At 37.9% G+C, this 22,761-nt stretch overlaps 1 protein-coding gene across 1 annotated transcript; it reads left to right on the top strand.

Moving 5' to 3' along the window:
* Positions 1-2,657: 2,657 nt before the first annotated feature.
* LOC149817867 (peptidyl-prolyl cis-trans isomerase 2-like) lies at positions 2,658-3,537 on the top strand. The gene has a single exon (XM_089984787.1). The coding sequence runs from the start codon at positions 2,714-2,716 to the stop codon at positions 3,230-3,232; it is 519 nt and encodes a 172-aa protein (XP_089840913.1). The 5' UTR covers positions 2,658-2,713; the 3' UTR covers positions 3,233-3,537.
* The last annotated feature ends 19,224 nt before the right edge of the window (positions 3,538-22,761 follow it).

Below are 22,761 nucleotides of genomic sequence, written 5' to 3'. Positions count from 1 at the left end.
TCACCCAATACCTCCTTAGCTACTTTTCTCATACCACCCGCTATCTTATTCCACATTGATTCTGAATCCTCCTCGAGACACCAATCAACTTCCTTAACTACCTGCTCTACAAACATTCCTTGTTTAGCTCCTTTCAGTGCCCACCACTTAATTCTAGGATCTATCCTATGTCTATCCCTTTTGCGGCATTGTCTAATTCTAAGATCTAAAATTAAGACTCTATGTTGTGTAGCTACACTTTCTCCTGGTATAACCTTACAATCGATGCAACAACCCCTATCTCTCTTTCTAAGTAGGAAAAAATCTATCTGACTCGTATTAACCCCACTTTTAAATGTTACTAGGTGAGACTCCCTCTTCCTAAACCAAGTGTTTGCTAAGATCATATCATAGGACAAACAAAAATCTAAAATCCTTTCTCCACTTTCATTTCTTTCTCCTATACCATAGCCTCCATGGATATTCTCAAATCCATCCCTACTAATGCCTACATGTCCATTAAGGTCACCGCCGATGAAAAGCTTTTCTCCATAAGATGTCTCTTGTACTACTCCATCTAAATCTTCCCAAAATTGATGCTTAATGGAATCATCTAAACCTACTTGAGGTGCATAAACACTAATAATATTAATAATATCCGTACCTAATACTAATTTAATAAGTAAAATTCTATCACCCTTCCTACGGACTTCAACTACATTATCTATAAACTGACGACTCATAACAATCCCTACTCCATTCCTATTCCTATTTATTCCTGTATACCAAATCTTATATCCCCAAGGTTCTATCACTTTAGCTTTCTCACCTACCCATTTGGTCTCTTGAAGACATAAAATATCAATCTTTCTCCTACACATAACATCTACTAACTCTACCAACTTACCAGTTAAAGACCCTATGTTCCAAGTGGCTAACCTAATTTTATGGTCTTGGACTAACTTCTTTACCCCCACCCGTCCAACAAAGTGAGGGAACCCTTGCCTATTTGACACCACACCCGGGCGCCGGTGTGACGCGTCGCTTCTGGGCGACGACCTAGCAACCCTTGCACATTTATCACTGCCTCCGGGCCTAGAGAGTACAGCGCGTCGCTCAGTAGGGAACGCCCCAACGAAATTCTCATATTGGTTCATTTTCATAGGATATGACAAAGTTTTTATGCTGGCTGTCACAGGCCTACCGCAACCCTCCTCCTTTATCCGGGCTTGGGACCGGCAGTGTATAACTACACAGGCGGAGTTAGAACAAGCATACACAATGAAAATAAATATTACTCAGAAAGTGTACGCAAGGTTTCAGTTGAGAACAAGCATATAAACACAAGGTGAGTAAAGATTACTCGAAAAGTGTGTATGAAAGGTTCTAAGCATATAAACACAGGGTGAGTAAAGATTACTCATAAAGTGTGTATGCAAGGTTCCTGTTGAGAACAAGCATATAAACACAGAAAGTCCGTTATGGCCAATTGGGAGATATAAGGTCGTATGGCCATAAGTGACTGTTTGAGGTCATTCCAACAATCACAATATAAGAGACATGTCTCTTGGGGGATGAAGGGATTTCTTTGTCCCAAAACTTAGAACCATTTTTATGTCTATAAATGCAGTGAAAAAGGAGTATGGAATATACGAACTTACATTCACAGGAAGTAACAGTGGTTACTAAAGCATTGAAATAAGAAAAGGGTTGAGAGTTCAGACCCCCTAGCGATTTCGAGCGTAACTGCGAACCTTTCATCCCGCTGCAACTTCGGCCCCATGCAAGGTTGCTTCCCAACAACTCCTACCAATGTTTTGATAATATATCTCAAAAGTGATATACAAATGTAAATCTAACAAAAACTAAGAATAAAAATGTTGTAAAGATCATGCCGTGTTGAGCTCTGAGTTCCCATCCGGTGGTCGATCTTGCCAATGACACTCAAAATCAATGTTGTCCATATCAAAATCCCAGCGATTCAAGTGAATTGGCCCATACCGATTCTCAAGTAAATCATTCTGAATCGGCCAAAAAAACAAGTCAAAAATATTATGTGTCAATTAGAATACACGTTAAAGCTATTAAAATAATATTAAAAATTTAATTTTAAGCTATTTTTATATTTATTAAAAAATAGCCGATCCAAGTCAGTATCGTGTAGCCAATTCTGGCAGATACACACCGATGCTGACAACACTGCTCAAGATAACTGTGAGCTAGCTGCACCAATACTTTTGTAATATGAAGCCTCTTAGAACTTAGAAGCACCTGATTATCTTGAGGAAATTCACTATGCAGACTTTCCATTCTCGAAGAAAAAGAAAATGAACTCATCCAGAAGAAAGAGTAACTCCAATGTTATAAATAACCTTCTTTTTCTTTTCTTTTTTATTTATTTAAAATGACGAAAAAACCACTAATTAATGGTCAACAAGTCCAACACCAACCCTCCACACGAACCTAACCGATGTTAAACCGAGTCGGACTCCGGTCAACTCCAAACCCTAGTTAACCCAACCCTGACCACGGTTATCCCCCCAAACCCTAGGATCATGAACCATAGGACGTACAAGATCACGCCACGTGGACGAAAGTAAACGGCCAGGATTGACAGAGGAGAGATATTAACCCCGACCCCACCCTTACATTACCCCCCGCCCGTGGGTTTACGTCCGAGCCGTATCTGCGAGATCGCAGCGTCGCCGGAAAACCGAAACCCGTCTCTGCAAAGATGGCCGGAAACCCCCGCGTGTTCTTCGACATGAGCATCGGCGGAGCCCCCGCCGGCAGGATAGTGATGGAGCTCTTCGCCGACGTGACGACGCGGACGGCCGAGAACTTTCGCGCGCTCTGCACCGGCGAGAAGGGCGTCGGCCGCTCCGGAAAGCCCCTCCACTACAAGGGATCCACCTTCCACCGCGTGATCCCCAACTTCATGTGCCAGGGCGGCGACTTCACCGCCGGAAACGGCACCGGCGGCGAGTCGATCTACGGCGAGAAGTTCGCTGACGAGAACTTCATCAAGAAGCACACCGGCCCGGGCGTCCTCTCCATGGCCAACGCCGGCCCCGGCACCAACGGATCGCAGTTCTTCGTCTGCACCACGAAGACCGAGTGGCTCGACGGCAAGCACGTCGTCTTCGGCCAGGTTGTTCAGGGGATGGAGGTCGTCCGCACCATCGAGAAGGTCGGGTCCTCCTCCGGCCGAACCTCCAAGCCCGTCGTCGTCGTCGATTGCGGCCAGCTCTGAGGTAGATCGTTCGCTCGATCGGAACCCTCGCTTTCTGCCTTTCCTTTTCCTTTCCCTTTTCGCTCTCTTTTCTGGGGAACATTTAGGGTTTCATCTACCGTTTTAGGGTTGATGGTGTCTCTCTGTGCGTGCGGTTTGCTACGTTGGGTCGGTTGCCATGACGATGGTGGTGGTCCTTATGTAGATTTTTCTTCCGAAATAATGTGGCTTTTATAGTAATTTGCTCTTGATGATGATGCTTTTCATGTGTAAAAGATCGGTTTATGGGGAGGATGAAGACGTAATGATCGAGCGACTTAACTATTCTATAAAGTGGGTTTTCGTTTTGCTCATCGAAGTTATTCGTAAAAAGCTGGATGGGCTAAGAAATCGTTTTCTGGACCAAAAGTTTCATTTTCTTAGATTATCCCAGTTTTCTGACATATCCAAGTTAATGGGAAAAGTTTGATGAAATAAGAGATTTTGCTGTTTGTGAACCCGTTTCCCAGATTTCTGTATTAGTGGAGATGCAGTAAAAAATCCCACGGAATGAAAGGGCACAAAAACCTCGATTTAATCCTGTTTTTCATGATGAGTGGTGGTTGAATATCAATCAACATCCCAACTTCATTGCCGTTTGGTGAATGGCTTGAATGTTACGTGATATCTGATTCTTAGGTCTTTTCAGTTTCCTGTGATTGCAAATCACAATCACTGCAGTTTTCTTGGCTTCAGGTGGTGTTTGAATAGATCCATGGAAAAAAAAATCCCGAATAAAATGTAAAGAATGGACGTGTTTGATTGGGGGTATGGGGCCTCACATCAAAAGCCAAATAAATCTTTTGGCCATTTAAATACACGTTTAGGTCAATAATTCTTGGATCTTTGTTATTGTAAATAACAATCACCATACTTTCTCGGTGTTAGTGGTACGTGAAAAAGTAAAAGTTGCTATTGGAAAAGGTTGATATTGTGATTCACAATCTCAGCTACTTTCTCAATTGTAGGGATGGTAGTGAAACGGGGATTGAGGCGGGGATGATGGTTAAAATCAAAACCGGTGCGGGGATAGAGGTGGGGATGAACTTACGCTTTTCCCCCACCCTGCCTCATACCCATCCCTATCTTTGCCTTGCCCCGTTCCGTCCCCAATCCTTTTAAGGGATGGCAATGAACCAAGGGAAAATGGCCCCGGCCTTGCCCTAGTGGAGGACATAAAACAAGGATAGAGGTTAAAAAAACAGTGCAGGAATTGAGGTCCAGATTTTGAGATGCGGCTGGAGTGGAGACCTTGTCCTTAGGAATGGCAGTGGACCGGGGGAAAGTGGGGCCCTGCCCCGCGAAGGGTATGAAACGGGGATGGAGGCGGGGAGGAAGGTTAAAATCCATCCCCGTCCGGGGGTGGAGGCGAGGATGGACGTGCACTTTTCCCCGTCCTGCCCGGTCCCCACCTCATCCCCGCCCCAACCACTTTTCCCCGCAATATCCCCGCCTCATCCCCGTTTGAACCGGGGATGGAGGACATGAAACGGGGATGAAGGCAGGGATGGAGGATAAAATTCATTCTCCGCCGGGGATGGAGGCGGAGGTGCAGGATAAAATCTTGAGGTGGGGCGGGGGTGGAGACCTTGTCCCCCACCCCGCCCCACTGCCATCCCTACTTGTCCTCTGCCCTTGCCTTGCTCCATTACCATCTCTACTCAATTGTTACCAAAACAAACATGTCACAAGTCGTGATTGTGATTGCTATTCTCACTTGGGAATGCTTTGAGCTTTTGGATTCTCTCATTTTTCATCCCATTAAGCAAAACAAAAATTTTGCCTCGAGTTTTTGTAGATTTCTTTGTTAAGAACAATATAAGATATAATTTTTTGTTCTCTTTTCTTATATTTTCATTTCTGGACTTTGAAGCACATAATATATAAAATTTGGACACACACATATACATATTTGGTTAGTAGAAGGGGGTGTCAAAGGGCTCCTACCCAAACCAAACCCTATAGGGTTGGGGACGATGATAAATAAGAAGACCCGATTAAGATTCGGGTCTAGATTCAAAGGTCTTATTAATATATGGATCTGGATATAGTTTGTAAAATTTTGTATTAGACCTGGAATCGGGTATAGTTTGTAAAATTTTATACAGACTCGGACTCAACCTGAATTTCGATTAAGACTCTCAATTTTTCAATATAAAAATAATAAAAACTGTGATTTTATCGGGTATGATCCGGGTTTGGTTCATGTAGTTCTTATTGGGTCTGGATATGGTTTTTCTTATAGTGAACCCTATTAAACCTGAGTTCGGACTTGATACCATACCCTAAAATCTGATCCAAGTCTGATTTCACCTGGGTCCGAGCCAAACCGTACACGTGACACCCCTAGGTGCAAAACACATTGCACATTCCAAATTTGCTGGTGCACTTGAGCGCCCACCACCACCTCCTGCTGTTGGGCCCACAGCTGTCATGCTGTATGAGGAAGATGAAGAAGGCTCAGAAACAACCGTACATAAAAAAACTGGTGCAATGTGGTTGCATATGATCCCACCTTTTGAAATTAGACAAACTCCAGTTAAGACCAACTATTTTCCTATAATTCCAAAATGAACTTCATTTTTTAGAAATTTAAAATATATAATAGATTTTTTTAAAATCCCTTAAATATGGCCCTCAGGTGAACATCCATCATCTTGAAAAATATGACTTTTTTATTGGTTTATTGCGTTGTCCTGTGAATAATAAAATACTCAGTCATACACTCGTAAGAAAGAAAAAGGCAAATATTTTATAATTTGACCTATGGTTTAACTTAAACACGCAATAATTTGTATAGTTTTTAGGAAAATGGAGGCCCATATCAAAAAATTCAGGCACGGAGGTCTCATTTTGAAACTAAGGGTTAAAACTAAAAAGGTTAGCCCCTAAATGATTTTTTTCACAAAATAAAAGTGCTTTGATTTTTATGGTGTTTTAGCCCAACAAGTCAAAGCCACATTGGACGGTGTGGACTAGCGGGTGTTTCGGTAGTGGGTAGGAAAATGATTTGTAAAAACGGGCTCTGCCCGAGAACCCATCAAGGAAAAAGGGCGAAGGTCGTGCGTTGTCGCTTTTATTACTGATGTTGAGAGGTCGAGGATGTCATCGGATGCCTTAATTTCATTATTCTTATCTTATCACACCTCAAGATTTTTTTTTAAACCAACAAAAGGGTTATAAAAGTTATTTCCAAACTAGAAAAAAAAACTTGAGTGGGTAAAAATCAAACCACAATATAAATTATTCATTGATTTAAAACATTTAATCATAATAAAACACTAGCCAAGTATTCGAGAAAAGAGTTTTGACATTCATTTTGACACCACCATAAGTGTACTGCATCAACAACTTATTGCTTGAAAAATGGTAAAAATATGAGGTCAAATCGTAACCCAGTAGGTAACACTCTATCATATAAACAAAAAAATAAATTTTAAATACACAAAGTATAGAATGAACATATCAATCAAGCATATTTCACCGATCCAAATTACATGCATACACATTTAAGCATACATATAACTAAACAACAATAACTTACTCTTTGATTCGGCACCTACATTCAAACTTATTAGCAAGTAAGATCACGCAACATTGCATACACTCATTTCATATATCTCAATATAAAATATGTGAATCAGGTTAACCTCATCTCTGATGCATTGTTTCTTTTTTCTTGCCCTGTAAGGGTACATTTTCAGAGATTCAACTTCGATCTAACCAATTCGATGAGGGGTTTGTTGTGCAATGTATTTTATTAGCACCATGGGCTTAAAAAGATCTTAAAACACCAATTGAATCGACTAACTACCAAAAGACACTCCAGTAGTGAAGGAAATCAATTCTTACTCTACATAGTCATTGAGCTACATACCTACGCCTTATCAAGTAGTCTTGATTTCCTACGCTGAGGATGAAAAATCGAAAAAACATCTCGCTCTTCAAAATAACCATTTCTTTCCTCGGTTTTGTGTACCACCTATCCTTTTTAAGGTAGCCAATTAGTTTTAAAAAGTTAGTTAACATTATTCAATTAGACTCAATAATCAACTCAAGTGTCTCAACACCAAGGACTTTCCAGCCCGAGCCTTCACTCGGGATACTCTCACAACCAACTTAAGATTAATCTTAACCCATTCAAAACTAGGCTCTCGAGAACTTATCCTCGCTTTGAGATACCCATGAACCCTGACTCTCGGTAATATATTTCCCTCAAGAGTACCCTTGAGGTCTAAGTGTGTAAAACCTATAAATTTGTAAGAGAAAATAAAAAAAAGAGTTGCTTTATTTCGAGTTAAAAAAATATATCTTTTTCATCTTTTATTGTAAATTTTGTGTGTTTATACGCTTAATTATATCTTTCTAACAATGAAGGGCAAAATGGTTATTTTAATAAATTTATGCAAATAAAATATTATTAAAATATTCAGTTTAATCATCTTATTGAATCACAAACCCATTTAACCATTTTTGAGGTGTTTTGAATATAACATGACATATTTTGATGGTTCTCGAAATAATTTCATAAAAAGGGCATTTTAGTTTTAACATTTATTTCAGAAATGTTTTAATGGAATAAAGTATTATCTTTAAAACCAAATTTTTTGTCTAAAATAGGGTTATTAGCCACCAAATAATTCAATCCTAGTGATTAGTTAGTTTTATTTTAACCATTTCATTAAAAAAAATTAAGTTTTAATTTACAAACACTTCTTTTTTTCTTTCCTCCCATTTTTGCTTTTGTTTTTGTTTTCTTTTTGTTCCTCGGGTCGGGCAAACCTGGACCCGAATCGGGTCCGATCCGGACTTGACATTTCACCCCTGTAAAACCTAACGTGAATTCCTTTTTCCCTCGCTTTGCATAGCCGTTGAACCCTTTTCTTCCTCTTTCTTTCCTAGTTCAGAAATCGGCTAGAGTCGAGTACCATCGCTGACCCCAACCTCGCCGACGTTCCCTCTTCCTCCCTCCTCTCTTCTTTCCTTTCTCTTATTCTCTCCCCTATTCGTGCAGGACCAGCGGTGAGCAATCGTATTACCATCTGAGCTCCATCCATCACACCGAGCCTCTGACCTCCGTTGGTCGATGCACCTTTCCTCTTCTTCTCTTCTTCCCCTTCCTTCTTCTTCTCTCCTCTATTTTCTGTTGTCGTTCCCGGGTTTTCCCTTCGTTCGAGTGTTAACTGAAGGCTGCCACCACCCATTATTGCCGGTCACTACGTTGGCCATAATGAATACTCTTATGGTTGTTTCTAGATGTCTATACGATTGTACCAGATGTGTTTGAATAAGCAAGAGAAACAATTAATTAGATTTTTTTTAGAATCACTACTTATGTATGCATAATCATATATTATGAACATGTAGATACTTTTAAGATTTTGTATGATTATTGCATATGAATTTGTTACATGTGAATGAAAAAGATGTGTTTATGTTTGGTCATGTGATTTGACCTGTTGATATATGCCAAAGGCTTGGATGATGCACATAAGGTACTTGTATGTGGGGCACACAGGAAGGGTCAAGATAAGATATGTTCCATTATTATATTTGAATACAAAGTGTATAAATATTCTGATAAATGATATATGAATTTATAATTGAATTAATGCATGCCTTAATCATAAATTGAATATGAGCATATTTCTTTTGAGCATAAAGAAAGTGAATGATGACATTGTATGATAGATTGTATTTCTACTTCACTTTGAAGTATGCTATGAATTGTTAGTTTTATATATTTACGCAAATGATTATCATGTATATGAATGATTATGAAATTGAATGCCATGAATTAAAATGCGAATGATTTTGAGTTTTCATGCATACAAGTGATAATTATGAATGCCATGAAATGAATGATGGTTTATGTGATTGAATATCATGTTCTTATTATGATGTGGATTTTCTTGACTCTCATTTCTAAAATAATGAGAATTACACTTGATCGCATCATTTAACTTGAATTGTATGATTTAAGTTTAGTTTTGATTTCCTACGGGCATGTGGTTGATGCCCTACAATATTACAGATAACCTTGTAGATGATTGAAGCAAAGCGCAGGTTATTGCGCGTCTGAAGGCTCCACTCTTACTTACTGCGATTCTTGGAAGGATCAAGCAAAAGTTTGAGATGGTTAAATTTTTTTGTAAATTTTACTTTTTGTCTGAATCCTTACATTTAAAGAAGTGTAATATTTTGGAATGAGAACATTTTTAAATTCTGTCATTTCATTCATGTTATATTCTTGCATATGGTTTAGAACTTTAAATCTTGACGCAACTTCTTAATTATCTTAAATGTTGATACATTTTGTCTTACATATTTTATGGATGATTCTATAATAGATCTAATACTGGGAGACTAATATACACTTGCGCTCAGATGCGCCGTCCAATATTTAGAATGGTTAGAATGTGGCCATAGATGAGTTGTTGGCATATTACTTTTAGGAATCATATGAATTGTTTATATAAATAAAAAGTTTTAAATTTTTCTCAAATTTTGGGATTTGAAAAAGTTTTAAAAATGCTGGATTTTTGAGCGACATTACAAAGTGTATGATAATTTATAACAATTATTCTGAGATGAAGCACAATCACAAAACTGAGGCTCACTCACGAGCCATATGCATATAGGGCCTCTCATATCCCACAACGCATCTCTCATGATATGCACACACCACTTAACATAATGCATGATGCCCGTGCTATAACATAAACCATTTATGCATATCAACATTACATATGATTCATCTTATCATGCATATCACATCATGTAAGCACAACATTCATCATGACCATTATGTATAAACACATATCATGCTATCACACATCATTTTCATAAAATTTTTATATTGTATATTGATCCACAAACTGATCATGTACATCAAAGCATGATATACATTGAATCACATAGGTTCAAAATTCATTATTTAGAAACAATAAATAGCAGAAATCACCCTACTATCATAGGCTCTATCACAGTTTACATAGAGCTCAAACTAACAAGTGAAAATTCTGAGTAATACGTACATGTGTTCACTAAAATCTCTAATTTACAAATCTGGAAATTTTAAATTTTTATAGTAAAATATCTTGGACTAAAATTGTTTTTTTTTTGTCAACAAACATAAGTATAAAATTCTGCTTCCTGAAGAAACAATGATTCAACACCATATTTGAAGGCTTGTAGTTTTTTCATTTTTTTTTATAATATCCTTATTTATTATCTTTCAATAGAGACCATTCTTATAGCAAAACTTTGCACCATTATTTTTAAAATTATTTTGGGTCGGACCCCTGTCAGAGAATTGCATAGGTTCTGACTTTCTACAAGTAATAAATTTTTATCAATTTGGATGAAGTTTTGGTACTAACTTGTAAGAGTTAAAATTTTTTTCTTATTTTTCACATGATATACAAGATGTCTAATATCACATACACAAAAACTGGCTGAAAATCCATAAATTGTATGTATTGAACGTTTCGTGGTAACATCTACTAGATTCAGTTATGTACATAGGCCAGATTTTTTGGTTCGTGTTACAAAAACTATAACCCTCAAACGATGAGCCTTTTGACCAAACCCTATTTATTGGGACTTTGTGTACATGTCTACGTAACCCACGTAAAAGAATTTTGTCAGAATCTAATTTGTTTGAGTGTTATGATTTTTCTACCGTCATTGTTTAGTTAAGAAAATATAAACAACATATAGTTATTTTCTGAATTTAATCATCGAAAACACATATGCAACTACATCTAATCATGAATTTTTAAGCATGGTACATAAATAATCAAACAATCTAAATGTTGTAACATAGAATATAAATCAATATATGTTTAAACATAATAGAATTCATGCTTGTGTCAAGATCTAACCCACCTTTTTGAAAAAAAAATACTTTTTTCATAAACCATTTTGGAATTTAATAAAACCAACATTATTCCATATCTATTAAATCTTTATACACATCAACTTTTAACATCATAATTCATTTAATCATGGATACAAATGAGTAAACATGCATAATCAAAACTGATTTGCATCAAATCTACAACACTACATGTTTTTCCCAAAAATTAATTTTGGTAAAACCCTGAATCAGATCTTGTTTTCAAAGAAATCAATATTTTTAAAACATATTAGCATGAGGTATGTCAAGTACAAACATTTAAAGCCTCTCTAATGCAATATCTATAATTGATTCACCATGGATCACCTTGGATATTGATTTTGCATTATTTACGTATCCAAAATTCATTTTCAAGCCTATATGATAGAGGTGCATACCTCAGATACAAATTTCAATGGTTGAGAAGCCTCCTCTTATTGAAGAAATCTCTGTTAGCAGCTCTTTAAAGCTGCTTCAATGGCTGTTGGAACCTCCTCCCCAGTCTTGAAAGAGAAAAAAAAACTAGAAAAGAGAAAAAACAATAGATAGAGAGAAGGGTAGGATGCTCCCCCCCCCTTTGTTCTCCTCTTTTATCAACTATGGGTTGAGCTAAGACAAGTTTTTGTGGCTTGCTTTATCTGCCCAAGTGGAAAGGTCCAGTCGACGCCTCCCAACCCCCCCCCCCTCCCTTTGCCTCTTTTCATTTTTCAAAAAAAATCTAACACAAGTTAGCATTTTAAAGTTTCCAAAACTCTATTTTTTTCTTTTTTATTCTTTCTTTGATTTTTATGTATTTTTTTAACATCTCTAGCAAGTAAGGACATCTCATGTGGGACCCTCGTTGACTTGGTTGCTATTTGACATTCATATTGGTCTCAAGGCTTCTCAAACAAAGCCTTGATTCCAATATGACAAGTTTCAACTTGTTCAGGTATGCTTATTTATTTGATTTATTTTTTTTCAAATGAGATTTAATTTTATGAAATCCAAAATCCAGCAAAGAGGAGTTGGCCCACCTAGGGGGACGTCCCACCCTCTTAGGCTAACTTGCTTAATTAAATAATTATTTATATTTATTTAATTATGTTAAAACCAAATATTTTCAAATTAGATCTTGGATCTATATTAAGTCTTGGATTTTATACCAAATCCAAATCCAATAAATTTCAAAACCTAATTTGGATCCAAACCCATATATTAAATCCAAATTTAAGTGAAATTAATTTAAAAAAGAATTTCAATCTAAATTCTATTTAAATTTTAATTTACACAATTTTAACCCCAAGTTAAATTCAAATTTCATTTTAACTTTAGATAAAATTATAATTCTCTTAAAATTATATTTTGAATAAATGTACCACATAATTCTAATTCACATGCATATTTAAATAAATAAAATTTATATTTAAAATAATAAATCATCTTTATTTACTTAAATAATTACCAAAAAAATTAGATATTACACCATCAATGCTGGGATTGCTTGTGTGAGATTTTTAAAAGTGATATAATATTTTAAAAAAATCAATACTTTTAAACATCACTAATTTTAAAAATGTTATATTTTTAGCATGGAATTGTTTCATTATTAACATAATATTTATATTTTTATATATTTTGTATTATATATGTTTATAAGTTTTTCTATATTTAGATATACTATTTTTGTGAAGAAATGATCTTTTGAAATTTATCAGTAGATTTTCTGTCCCCAAGGAACATGCTGATAACAAGATTTATGACTACGCAATATACCCTATATTTTTTTTAGAGGTGTTCATGATAAGTGATATCTAGAGCTAGGGCTAGTATGCGACCCGAACCAACTGAACAAAGGGTTTTTGGTGGTGAACCGAGCTGAGCTCCAGCTTATAGCGAGCTCGAGTGGTCTCATTCACAAATAAAATAAATTTTTTAATAAAAATAAGAAAATTTAGTCCCTTAGCCTATTAAACTAAGCTGAAAGTGGCCCATTTACCAAATTACTGCAGTATCTTCAAAGTTGTAAGCAACAAGATTTGAACTTTCATCTAATAGATTGTAAGGTATTGGTGGTTGGATGCCGTTCATCATATGTATCTCATTCAGTCTCAACACAACTCATTGTTTTTAAATTTCTTTTTTATTTATTTATTGTGTCACTTGTTATGAACAATTTTTATGTAGCTCGCTAGATCCAATGCAAGAGAGATACCATGACATTCATTTGGATTTTGTAGCTTGCGTTGGGAAAATAAAAAAAAGTTGGAATGTGCTACCACTTGTCTAATACCTTCAATATTTGCTGTGTTTGGGTTTTGGAGATATCATGGAAGTCATGCTTTCAAAAAAGGATGGTTCACAAAGAATCCAAGCCGAATATTGCTGCCCACCCAGTCCTTTGTCATTTTCTTTATGTTGGTTTGCTCACGCTGCTTGTTACTTGTCTTTGCACCAAGCTTGATCAAATACCTGAAGATTTTTTTTTTAATATTTTTATATACAAAAATTCAACATGGGGTCAACGGGTCGGGTTTACCCGAACCAAACCCTATAGGGTCCGGGTATGATGACAAATAAGAAAATCCGATTAAGACCCGGGTCCGAATTTGAAGGTTCGATTAATACATGGATCCGAGTATAGTTTGTGAAATTATGTACCAAATACGAGCCCAGCCCGAGTTTAGATTAAGACCTGCAATTTTTCAATGTAAAAATGATAAAAAATATTATTTTACCGGGTTTGGTTCATGTAGTTCTTATCGGGTCTGAGTATGTTTTTTTTTTATTATAGTAGACCATATTAAACCCAGTTCATACCTGATACCATACTCGAAAATCTGGTTCAAATCTGGTTTCGCCTGGGACCTAACCAAACCCGACCCATTGACACCCATAGTCAGGAGACCTTCCCTGCTGGAAAGTGCTAGAGGAATATGGTCACCAGGGCTTTTCTTTTTCTTCTTTTGATGATGAAGCTGGTGGATTGAGATTGAGCTCCCCCTCTCCCCTTCCTTTTCAGTAGACAAGCCTTACTGATGGCTATACAACTAGACCGCTATTCAACCACCCACACCAACTACACCAACTGGGTTCCAACTTGCACCGTTTCATCGAATGGAGCTTTCTTTGTGATTTTTGGGTTTTTTCAAGATCTTGTGATTGTAAATCACGATTACCATACTGAAAAAAGTACAAGTTGTGATTGCTAGTTATTATTGTTTTTAATTACCTTGAATTTTATGAATGTTGGTACGTAAGATTGAACTTGTGACCAACAATCACAGCTTCTACTTACTTTCTCAGTTGAGATTGTTCATACCAAAGCAAACATGCCCATAATTTCATTTCACGTGGTTCAAAATCATGTGATTCTAAGTCACAAGGTGGGTAATGTGATTTAAATCACATGATAAGTGAATAAAATGGCCTCCTGATTTTGGATCTCACTGCACCCATTTGCTCATGTTTGCTTGCACATCAGAAATAGTGCAAATGAGAATCATTCTCTCACAAGACTGTGAGAGGACAATTCTTATCATTTCTTGCATTCACTGGTTCAATCGTAATCATAAAAATGGTGAGTTTCCCACGCAATCTACATATCCAGGTAGTATAATATTGAGAAGAAAAAACCTCCATGATTTTTTTTCTTCAGAAAATCTTGGTGAAAGGATAATCGTGGGGCTGCATATTTCTGACTTTCACACACCAATAATATACCACAGCCTTGCATGTCTTTAATTTTGAATTATTTACAAAAATATACCTGACTATTTTGGATAGTTCAAATTCATGCTTAAAGTTACTTGTAATTCAAAATCATACTTAGTTTTATATTAAGTTATTCAAATTCATGTTCATGGTAACTGTTTTCTTTGGCCCAATATGCGACTTGTTTTGTTCTATTTATGTGGTTATTGATGAAAAGTGTAGTTTTTTGTAAAGTAACTTTAGGGAACATGTGGGGTCTGCAGCATATTTTTTTAAATCACCTATCAATGCATCTAAAAAATGAATCACAGGCTAGCAAGTTTTTTTTTTTTTTTGGATTTATAACTCGAAGAAACCACACTGGCACGAAGACCTGGTAGTGCTGGCTCAGCCTGCCATACCTATGGCCGTCATGCCAGCAGCATAAAACTCTGAGGCTAGGACCCCTGCCGCTAGGGGTGGCAATTTCTGACACGACCTGCCAACCCGACCCGCCAACCCGCCTCTTAGGCGGGTTCGGGTTGGGCTTAAGCCAACCCGTTTAATAAACGGGTCGACCAGCGTAACCCGTTTATTAAACAGGTCGGGTTCGGGGTATGCCAACCCGCCAACCCGGCTGACCCGTTTAATAAACGGGTTAGGCGGGTGGGTCAACCCACCAACCCGTCTGCCAACCCGCCTCTTAGGCGGGTTCGGGTTGGGCTTAAGCCAACCCGTTTAATAAACGGGTCGACCAGCGTAAGCCGTTTATTAAACAGGTCGGGTTCGGGGTATGCCAACCCGCCAACCTGGCTGACCCGTTTAATAAACGGGTTAGGCGGGTGGGTCAACCCGCCAACCCGTCTGCCAACCCGACAACCCGACCCGCCAACCTGACCCGTCAACCCATCAACCCGACCCGTCAACCTGACCCGCGAACCTGAGAACCCGTTTACCCGACCCAACCCATTTATTAAATGGGTTGGCGGGTCGTGCCGGGTTACCCGTTTATTAAACGGGTCGGGTTCGTGTTTGCCACAGCCGACCCGTTTAATAAACGGGTCGGGTTCGGGTTGAGGTATGCTGACCCACCAACCCGTCGGGTCGACCCACCAACCCGACACGATTGCCACCCCTACCTGCCGCCGAGGCTTATGCTTAACAGCACATTATATTGTTGATACTTAGAAGTAGCCCATGGCGCACCCAGTCGCCGGTTTTGGGAGCTCTCTTTTCCTTCTTTTTTGGAATGGTAAAAAATGTCGTCTCGGTAAAACAATGTTCCTAATCCAAATCGGTTGGAGTTCCAAATTGGATGACCCAAAGTTTAAGGGACAAATATGATCAGATCCAAACCAGAATCTTGTCTAAACCAGTGTATTCTACCTTTTCCACATGAAAAATCGATAGATTTTTTTACCCATTTTAAGCAGATTTGACTAGAAAATAATTGTACTCAAGATTCTATTATAAAATATCGATTCAGAATCAGACATGTTCCTCAAAAATCAGTTACAGCATCGGGTCAAGCATGATTAGAATCATATCCAAGCTGGTTTGCTTTCCTACCTTCAAGTTGCTTAGCAAATCCGTCGGTGTTTCAGATGAATGACATCTGGATGATTTAAAATGAACGGCTCACAGCGAGCCTTTTTCACCCCTTGATGGGTATTGTTTATTTTTAAGATGAACGGCATCCAAGGCACCTCTGACCTGATCCTCTTTCTTTTTTTGTAGGCTCCGACCGTACCAGGAAACAAAATGGATACGAGAAGCAATGCGGGAAATAGAAGTGAGAAAGCGCGTGTTAAAAAGTACAATGAATTTAGAAGCCAAAAGCGGTTGCGAAGAGATTATGTAAGTGCATGAAAAATGAAAAGAAAACACATAGAAAGTAATATGAAGTGCAAATGAAGACAAATTTGAAATGACATGAACACAAGTATAAAACCATATAAAACCATCCTAAAGCTTGTTATAACAAATTATTTATTTTTTAATATGAAAAACACATGAAGTGATGAGAAAGAGTGAGAAGCCACAAGAAATGTGAGGGAAACATTAAGGAAGAGAAAAAGAATCTATTTGAGAAACAAAGAGGGAGTGAGCTTTCCATTAAAGGAAATAAAGTTTCCCATATTTCGCATGCCGGTTTTCCAAGGCTTCCCCTCTATTCGAGGAAGCGAGGAGCTTATCGCTTTAGAAGCAAGTTTCCGGAGAAAGGTGCTTCCCCATGTAGAAAGAAGCTTCTGGTAACTATGAGCTGAAACAGACAAGGTTCAGGTCGAGCATTTGGAAGGTCACAGTTTGTGTAGGGCTTGTTAAACCCTAACGAGCCTTGCGGATTAGTCGAGCCAGACCAGCCGAATGTTCGCCCGTACTTTCAGCCAAAGATTTCAAAGTTGGCTTGAGTAAGATGCGGATGGACTAGCACTGAGCATAAGCAAGACCTAGCTGAGTGAGCTAGCAAATCACTCCAAGTCTACATGGTCTTACAATAGCCAATTGAGTCAAGTGAGTCAGCCAAGTCAACGGAGTCATGACCCTAGCCTGTCTCATAAAGACTGGGCTCAGGCCAAACTCCATAATGAGGCTCAGCTTCTGAGCCAAAAAAGGCCGAGTTATGAGTCGAAGCATAATCGTTTTTTGGTATTTAAGATCAACGTTGTCATCATAGTATCGGATGAATCGTTTTAAAAATGATTCAGGTGAATCGATGATTCTGATTCAGAGCTGAATCGGCTATTTTTTATCCAGAAAATAGCAAGTGTCACAAAAGTAATATAAAAATAGTAAAAAATATAAAAAATCAATTTAAACATTTTTACACAATACTTAGAAATTAAGCCGAATCAGGTTGGTTTTGTATCGCTTTTTTTTTTAATACAAAACGAATCGGCCGACTCTTGCCGGTTGACAAATCGCAACCTTCGGTTAAGCTAGAACGATTGATTGGTGCACAAAAATATGAAGAAAAAGTTTCTAATCGACACCATCTTTTACACCCCTGCAACAAATATCGGCTTGATATAATATAAAAAAAACATACTTTCTTTTTCAAAATATCGCCTTCTTTGTGACTTTAACGCCATAAAAACACTTTTTTATATCTTTATACTACTTATATGTACACTTACATATTTTATTTGGAAAAATTCCATTAGGGGCCAACCTTTTGCCCCTAATCAACAAAATAAGCTTCACATTTCCGAATTTCTAGATATGGGCTTTTTGATTTTAAGAAAATTGCCAAATAGAGATCTATCCTTACTATTATCTTAAATCAAAATTAAGTTGGATCAAATAACAGTAATCATAGTGACAAAAGTAAAAACGGAAAAATCTTGGCAGCCAAAAACTCATGAAAAATAATATTGTTTGTTGTAATTCTCGCAATTTTTTGACAAAATTTTGGGAATAAAAAATAAATTTAAATTTAAATTTGTATAAATAAATAAAAATAAAACACACACATTTTTTTTATAAGTAACTAATAAAAACATAAACATTGCACTTAAAACATGCTATTTATATTTATGATGAAAAATTCATGAGAACTTGAAAAAATTGCAAGAAATTGCTGTTTTTAACTTTAAGGAAATTGCCCATGAGATTTTCATAAATGTTGCAAGATTTGTCAATAAGGGTGGGCAACGGGCAGAGCAGCCCGATGGGCCAAGCCGACACGGCCCGCATGGTCTGGGTTTAGGCCAAGGATTTAAAATGGGGCCCGTTAGCACTTTCTAAGAGCACCTCATACTTCATTGCTCCTTCCTTGTTCGCGTGACATCTTATTCCACTGCTGAATCGAATCCTCTGCGCCTGAGGGCTGACTCTCTATCCCCATAGACAACAACACCCTTCTCATGTTCTGACTTCGACTTCTACCTCGAGACCAATCCAGAATCCTCATCGACCGTGGGCATAAACTTTCACTCTAATGCATTCAACATACCCTCTCCAAAATCCCCTCACATTGTTAAATTGTTAGAAAATCGTGTGGGCCTACATACGTTGAACCATACATCGTAAATCTATCTTAAGTCCAAGCCCGGTTTATGTGGTCTAATCAGGATGGGCCTTGTGGTATCTTAGATGGTATGAAACACTATGTGGAGATAACTCCTCTGTCTAAAACTCTATAGTGGATTGAGTTGAGACAGAGTTTTAAATACATTAGGTTATGGTCCTCAAACCTTATATTAAGGCCCTCCCTCTTCAGAATCCTTATTGTCAGAAAAAGATTCAGTTTCTCTCATTAGGTTTAGAGAAAGAAAAATGGCTAATATACAGGTTCTAGAAAATCATACCCGTCAACGATCAACCAGAGCGCTATGGATTCAGGTATTGCTTCCGCTTTTGTTTTTCTTGTGTTTTTTATCGATGAATTTATGATCCAACAATTGGTATCAGAGCACATGTTTTCGTTGAATCGTTGAATATATATGATTTCATGTATTTTATATTTTTTATGGCGATGATCCATTATGTCTACTAGATCATCGTCGGGCGACAAAGAGAGGTTACCTTTATTTAGTTTTGTTAGACGAGAGAGTCGTCGTGCCCTTCTTTTTCTTGCTTATCAGACGAAAGGGCCCATTGGCTCTTCCCCGATTCCCTTGTCAATTAGACCCATAGAGAAGGCGATCGACCGCTCGAATCACAGAATGTCAATACTTCTCATTAGGGCCATCAGGCGAGGGCATCGCTTGGCCTGGTCATCGAACAAGCTCTTGCCTTCACATCTCGTCGGACGGCTGCAGCCAACAACCGTTTTGTCCTAGCATTGATGAGTTCGGCAGGTGGCTGAGGCCACGAGCGGCCATCAAGATGGTGTCGGGCTGTGATCACAGCGATGACGTCAGGTCATCTTCGGCCATCAAGATGGTGTTGAGCCATGATCTGCCTCACAACGACGACATCAGGCTGGTCTCGGTCATCAGGATGGTGTCGGGCTGTGATCCGCCTCACGACAATAGTGTTAGGCCAATTCTTTTGGTTGTAGGCCTTCTTTCTATAGTTACATCATCGACCAAAAGGAGATGAGTCACCCTCTTTGGATCGTAGAGCATACGACGACGCATCACCATTTGGACTGTCGATCAAAGCTTCATCTGTTTGGTTCACTGGACATCGATAGAGTCGATAGTTATTCATAGTCGAGCTTGACGGCATCGAGGGTTAGTTTTAACCATTGCCGGTGCCCATTGAAGATTGAGGAGTATTCATGTTTGATTTGCCCCTCCCCCCCGGACGGGAAACGACATTCTGTCCGACCGTCCGTCAATGGGATTCATCGTCCGGCTAGACTTTTAGGCATACTGCTCGCATGGGTGTTTTATCATTTTATGATATGTTGGTTTAGTGAGAGTTTGTATTTGGTCATTCTATGATATAATAAAGTTCTCTTTTGCCACTTTGGTATAAAGTTAAAGTTAAGTTGCATTTTGTACTCATTATATTGAGGTTTCACTTAAGTTTTTAGTAGAACCAATAGGAAATAGGCATGTTTGATCACATTGTATGTAATTTTCATGCTTCACATCCACACTTGATCCATGTCATTTGATTATATCAATATACGTGATTATTGATGAGTCCAATTACATTATTTGTAATGAAGACCACTTTGGTTCTATATTGACATGATCAATGGACCAGATTGATAGAGATATCAATTGATAAGACACTATTTTTGAGCTCATAAGGTTACAATGTGTGATTATAAGGTTGCGTATGTGGCCCAAGTGGGAGATTATTAGAAAATCGTGTGGGCCTACATGCACCAAATCACACATCGTAAGTTTATCTTAGGTTCAGGCCCGATTCATGTAGTGTAATCAGAATGAGCCCATGTGGTATCTCAAATGGTATGGAACACTACGTGGAAAGACCTTCCGTCTAAAACTCTATAACGGGTTGAGTTGAGACATAGTTCTAAATACATTAGGTTATGGTCTTCAAACCTTATATTAAGGCCCTTCCACTTCAGAATCACCATTGTCAGAAGAAGATTTAGTCTCTCTCGTCAGGTTTAGAGAAAGAAAAAATGGCTAATATATAGGTTCTGTAAGATCATACCCGTCAACGATCAACCAGAGCGCTATGGATTCAGGTATTGTTTTCGCTTTTGTTTTTTTTCTGTTTTTTATTTCAATGATTTAGCGAGATCATGTTATCGATTCTGTTTCAGTTTTTGATGGATTTATGATCCAACATAAAGGCCAAGTGACTGAGTTGGAGCTTTGGGCTTAGAGCGGAGTGAGTCCCGAGAGAGGAGTAGAGTCCAGCAACATTGAGCCCCAAAATCGAGTTTCTATTCAAATCTCTATTCAACTTCAACACGATGCCTAAATGGTCGAACCTGGGCCCATGTGGTATCTCAAATGGTATGGAACACTACGTGGAGAGACCTCTCGTCTAAAACTCTATAATGGGTTGAGTTGAGACATAGTTCTAAATACATTAGGTTATGGTCTTCAAACATTATATTAAAACCCTCCCTCTTCAGAATCTCCATTGTCAGAAGAAGATTTAGTCCCTCTCATCAGGTTTAGAGAAAGAAAAAAAGGCTAATATATAGGTTCTGTAAGATCATACCCGTCAACGATCAACCGAAGCGCTATGGATTCAGGTATTGCTTTCGCTTTTGTTTTTGTTTTTGTTTTTGTTTTTTATTTCAATGATTTAGCGAGAGCATGTTCTCGATCTTGTTTTAGTTTTTGATGGATTTATGATCCAACATAAAGGCCAAGTGACTGAGTTGGAGCTTTGGGCATAGAGCAGAGCGAGTCCCGAGAAAGGAGTAGAGTCCAGCAACATTGAGCCCCAAAATCGAGTTTCTATTCAAATCCCTACTCAACCTCAACATGATGCCTAAAAGGCCTTAAGGAGAATCCAAAGCTGGTTGCCAGCAGAAGTAGCACGCCAAAGAGTAAAGCAGAGCATTCAGAAAGAAATGGTGTAAGCGAAAGGAAGGGCGCTCTCGTCGGAATGGCTTTCTCGAAAACCTAAGAGACATAATAACAGGAAAGAACCCCGTTTTCCCATGCTAGGCGAAAGAAGATTGCCAATATTCGTAGAGTCAGAGCCGTACCTGTGTTTTATGGGGCCTGAGGCGGGGAAAAAAATGGGCCCCCTATTAATAGTAGGAGTTTGGGGGCAACGCCTCCCAATTTTTTGTAAAGAATCAAAATAACAATAAAATTTGCATTCACATTAAACAAATATAATATTCCAAATATTTATATTATATTAAATAAAATTATATAAAATATTTATATAAACTACCTAAACAATACTCGTCTAGCAGTTTTAGATGCAAAAATATTTATCAAATCAGTATAATCAAGTTGTTCAATTATTTCTTTCTCAATTGAAAACATAGCCAATCCATTCAATCTGTCCTGAGACATAGTTGATCTAAGATAATTCTTGATTAACTTCAATTTTGAGAAACTTCTTTCTGCTGCTGCAACGGTAACTGGTATTGTTAGCAAAATCTTATAAGCAATATAAGCATTTGGGAATAAACCATCCAGTTTCGCCAAATGACGTAGTACATCAATTGCCGTTCTTTCAGTGGTTAAATAACACTTTAGGGTCATCAATTCTATAGATAAATCATAACCATCAATATCTGAACGTCCATCATGACTTAAAAATTTCTCAAGCTTCTCACAATGCTTCTCTAAGCTAATTAAGGGATCGGCTTCAGTATTCAACTTCTCTAAGTTTAACAAAAATCCAAAAGTCTCTTCATATTGTTTAAATTGTTCAAACCGGAGTTGAAGGGAAGATCGAGCTTGATCAATTATAAACAGAAAATATTCTACTCTAAAAGATTCTTCACTTGATAGTGTTACATCGTCACTGCCACTTTCATCAAACTGTTTCTTTCTTCGGGTTATGCGTTTTTTTTGAAATTTAGGTTCAAACC

This window comes from Nuphar pumila, chromosome 13, assembly GCF_984573655.1.
Source record: "Nuphar pumila chromosome 13, dmNupPumi1.hap1.1, whole genome shotgun sequence".
NCBI lineage: Eukaryota > Viridiplantae > Streptophyta > Magnoliopsida > Nymphaeales > Nymphaeaceae > Nuphar > Nuphar pumila.
The sequence above is the reverse complement of the archived record's forward strand: the minus strand, read 5'-3'. Positions and strand labels throughout refer to the sequence as shown.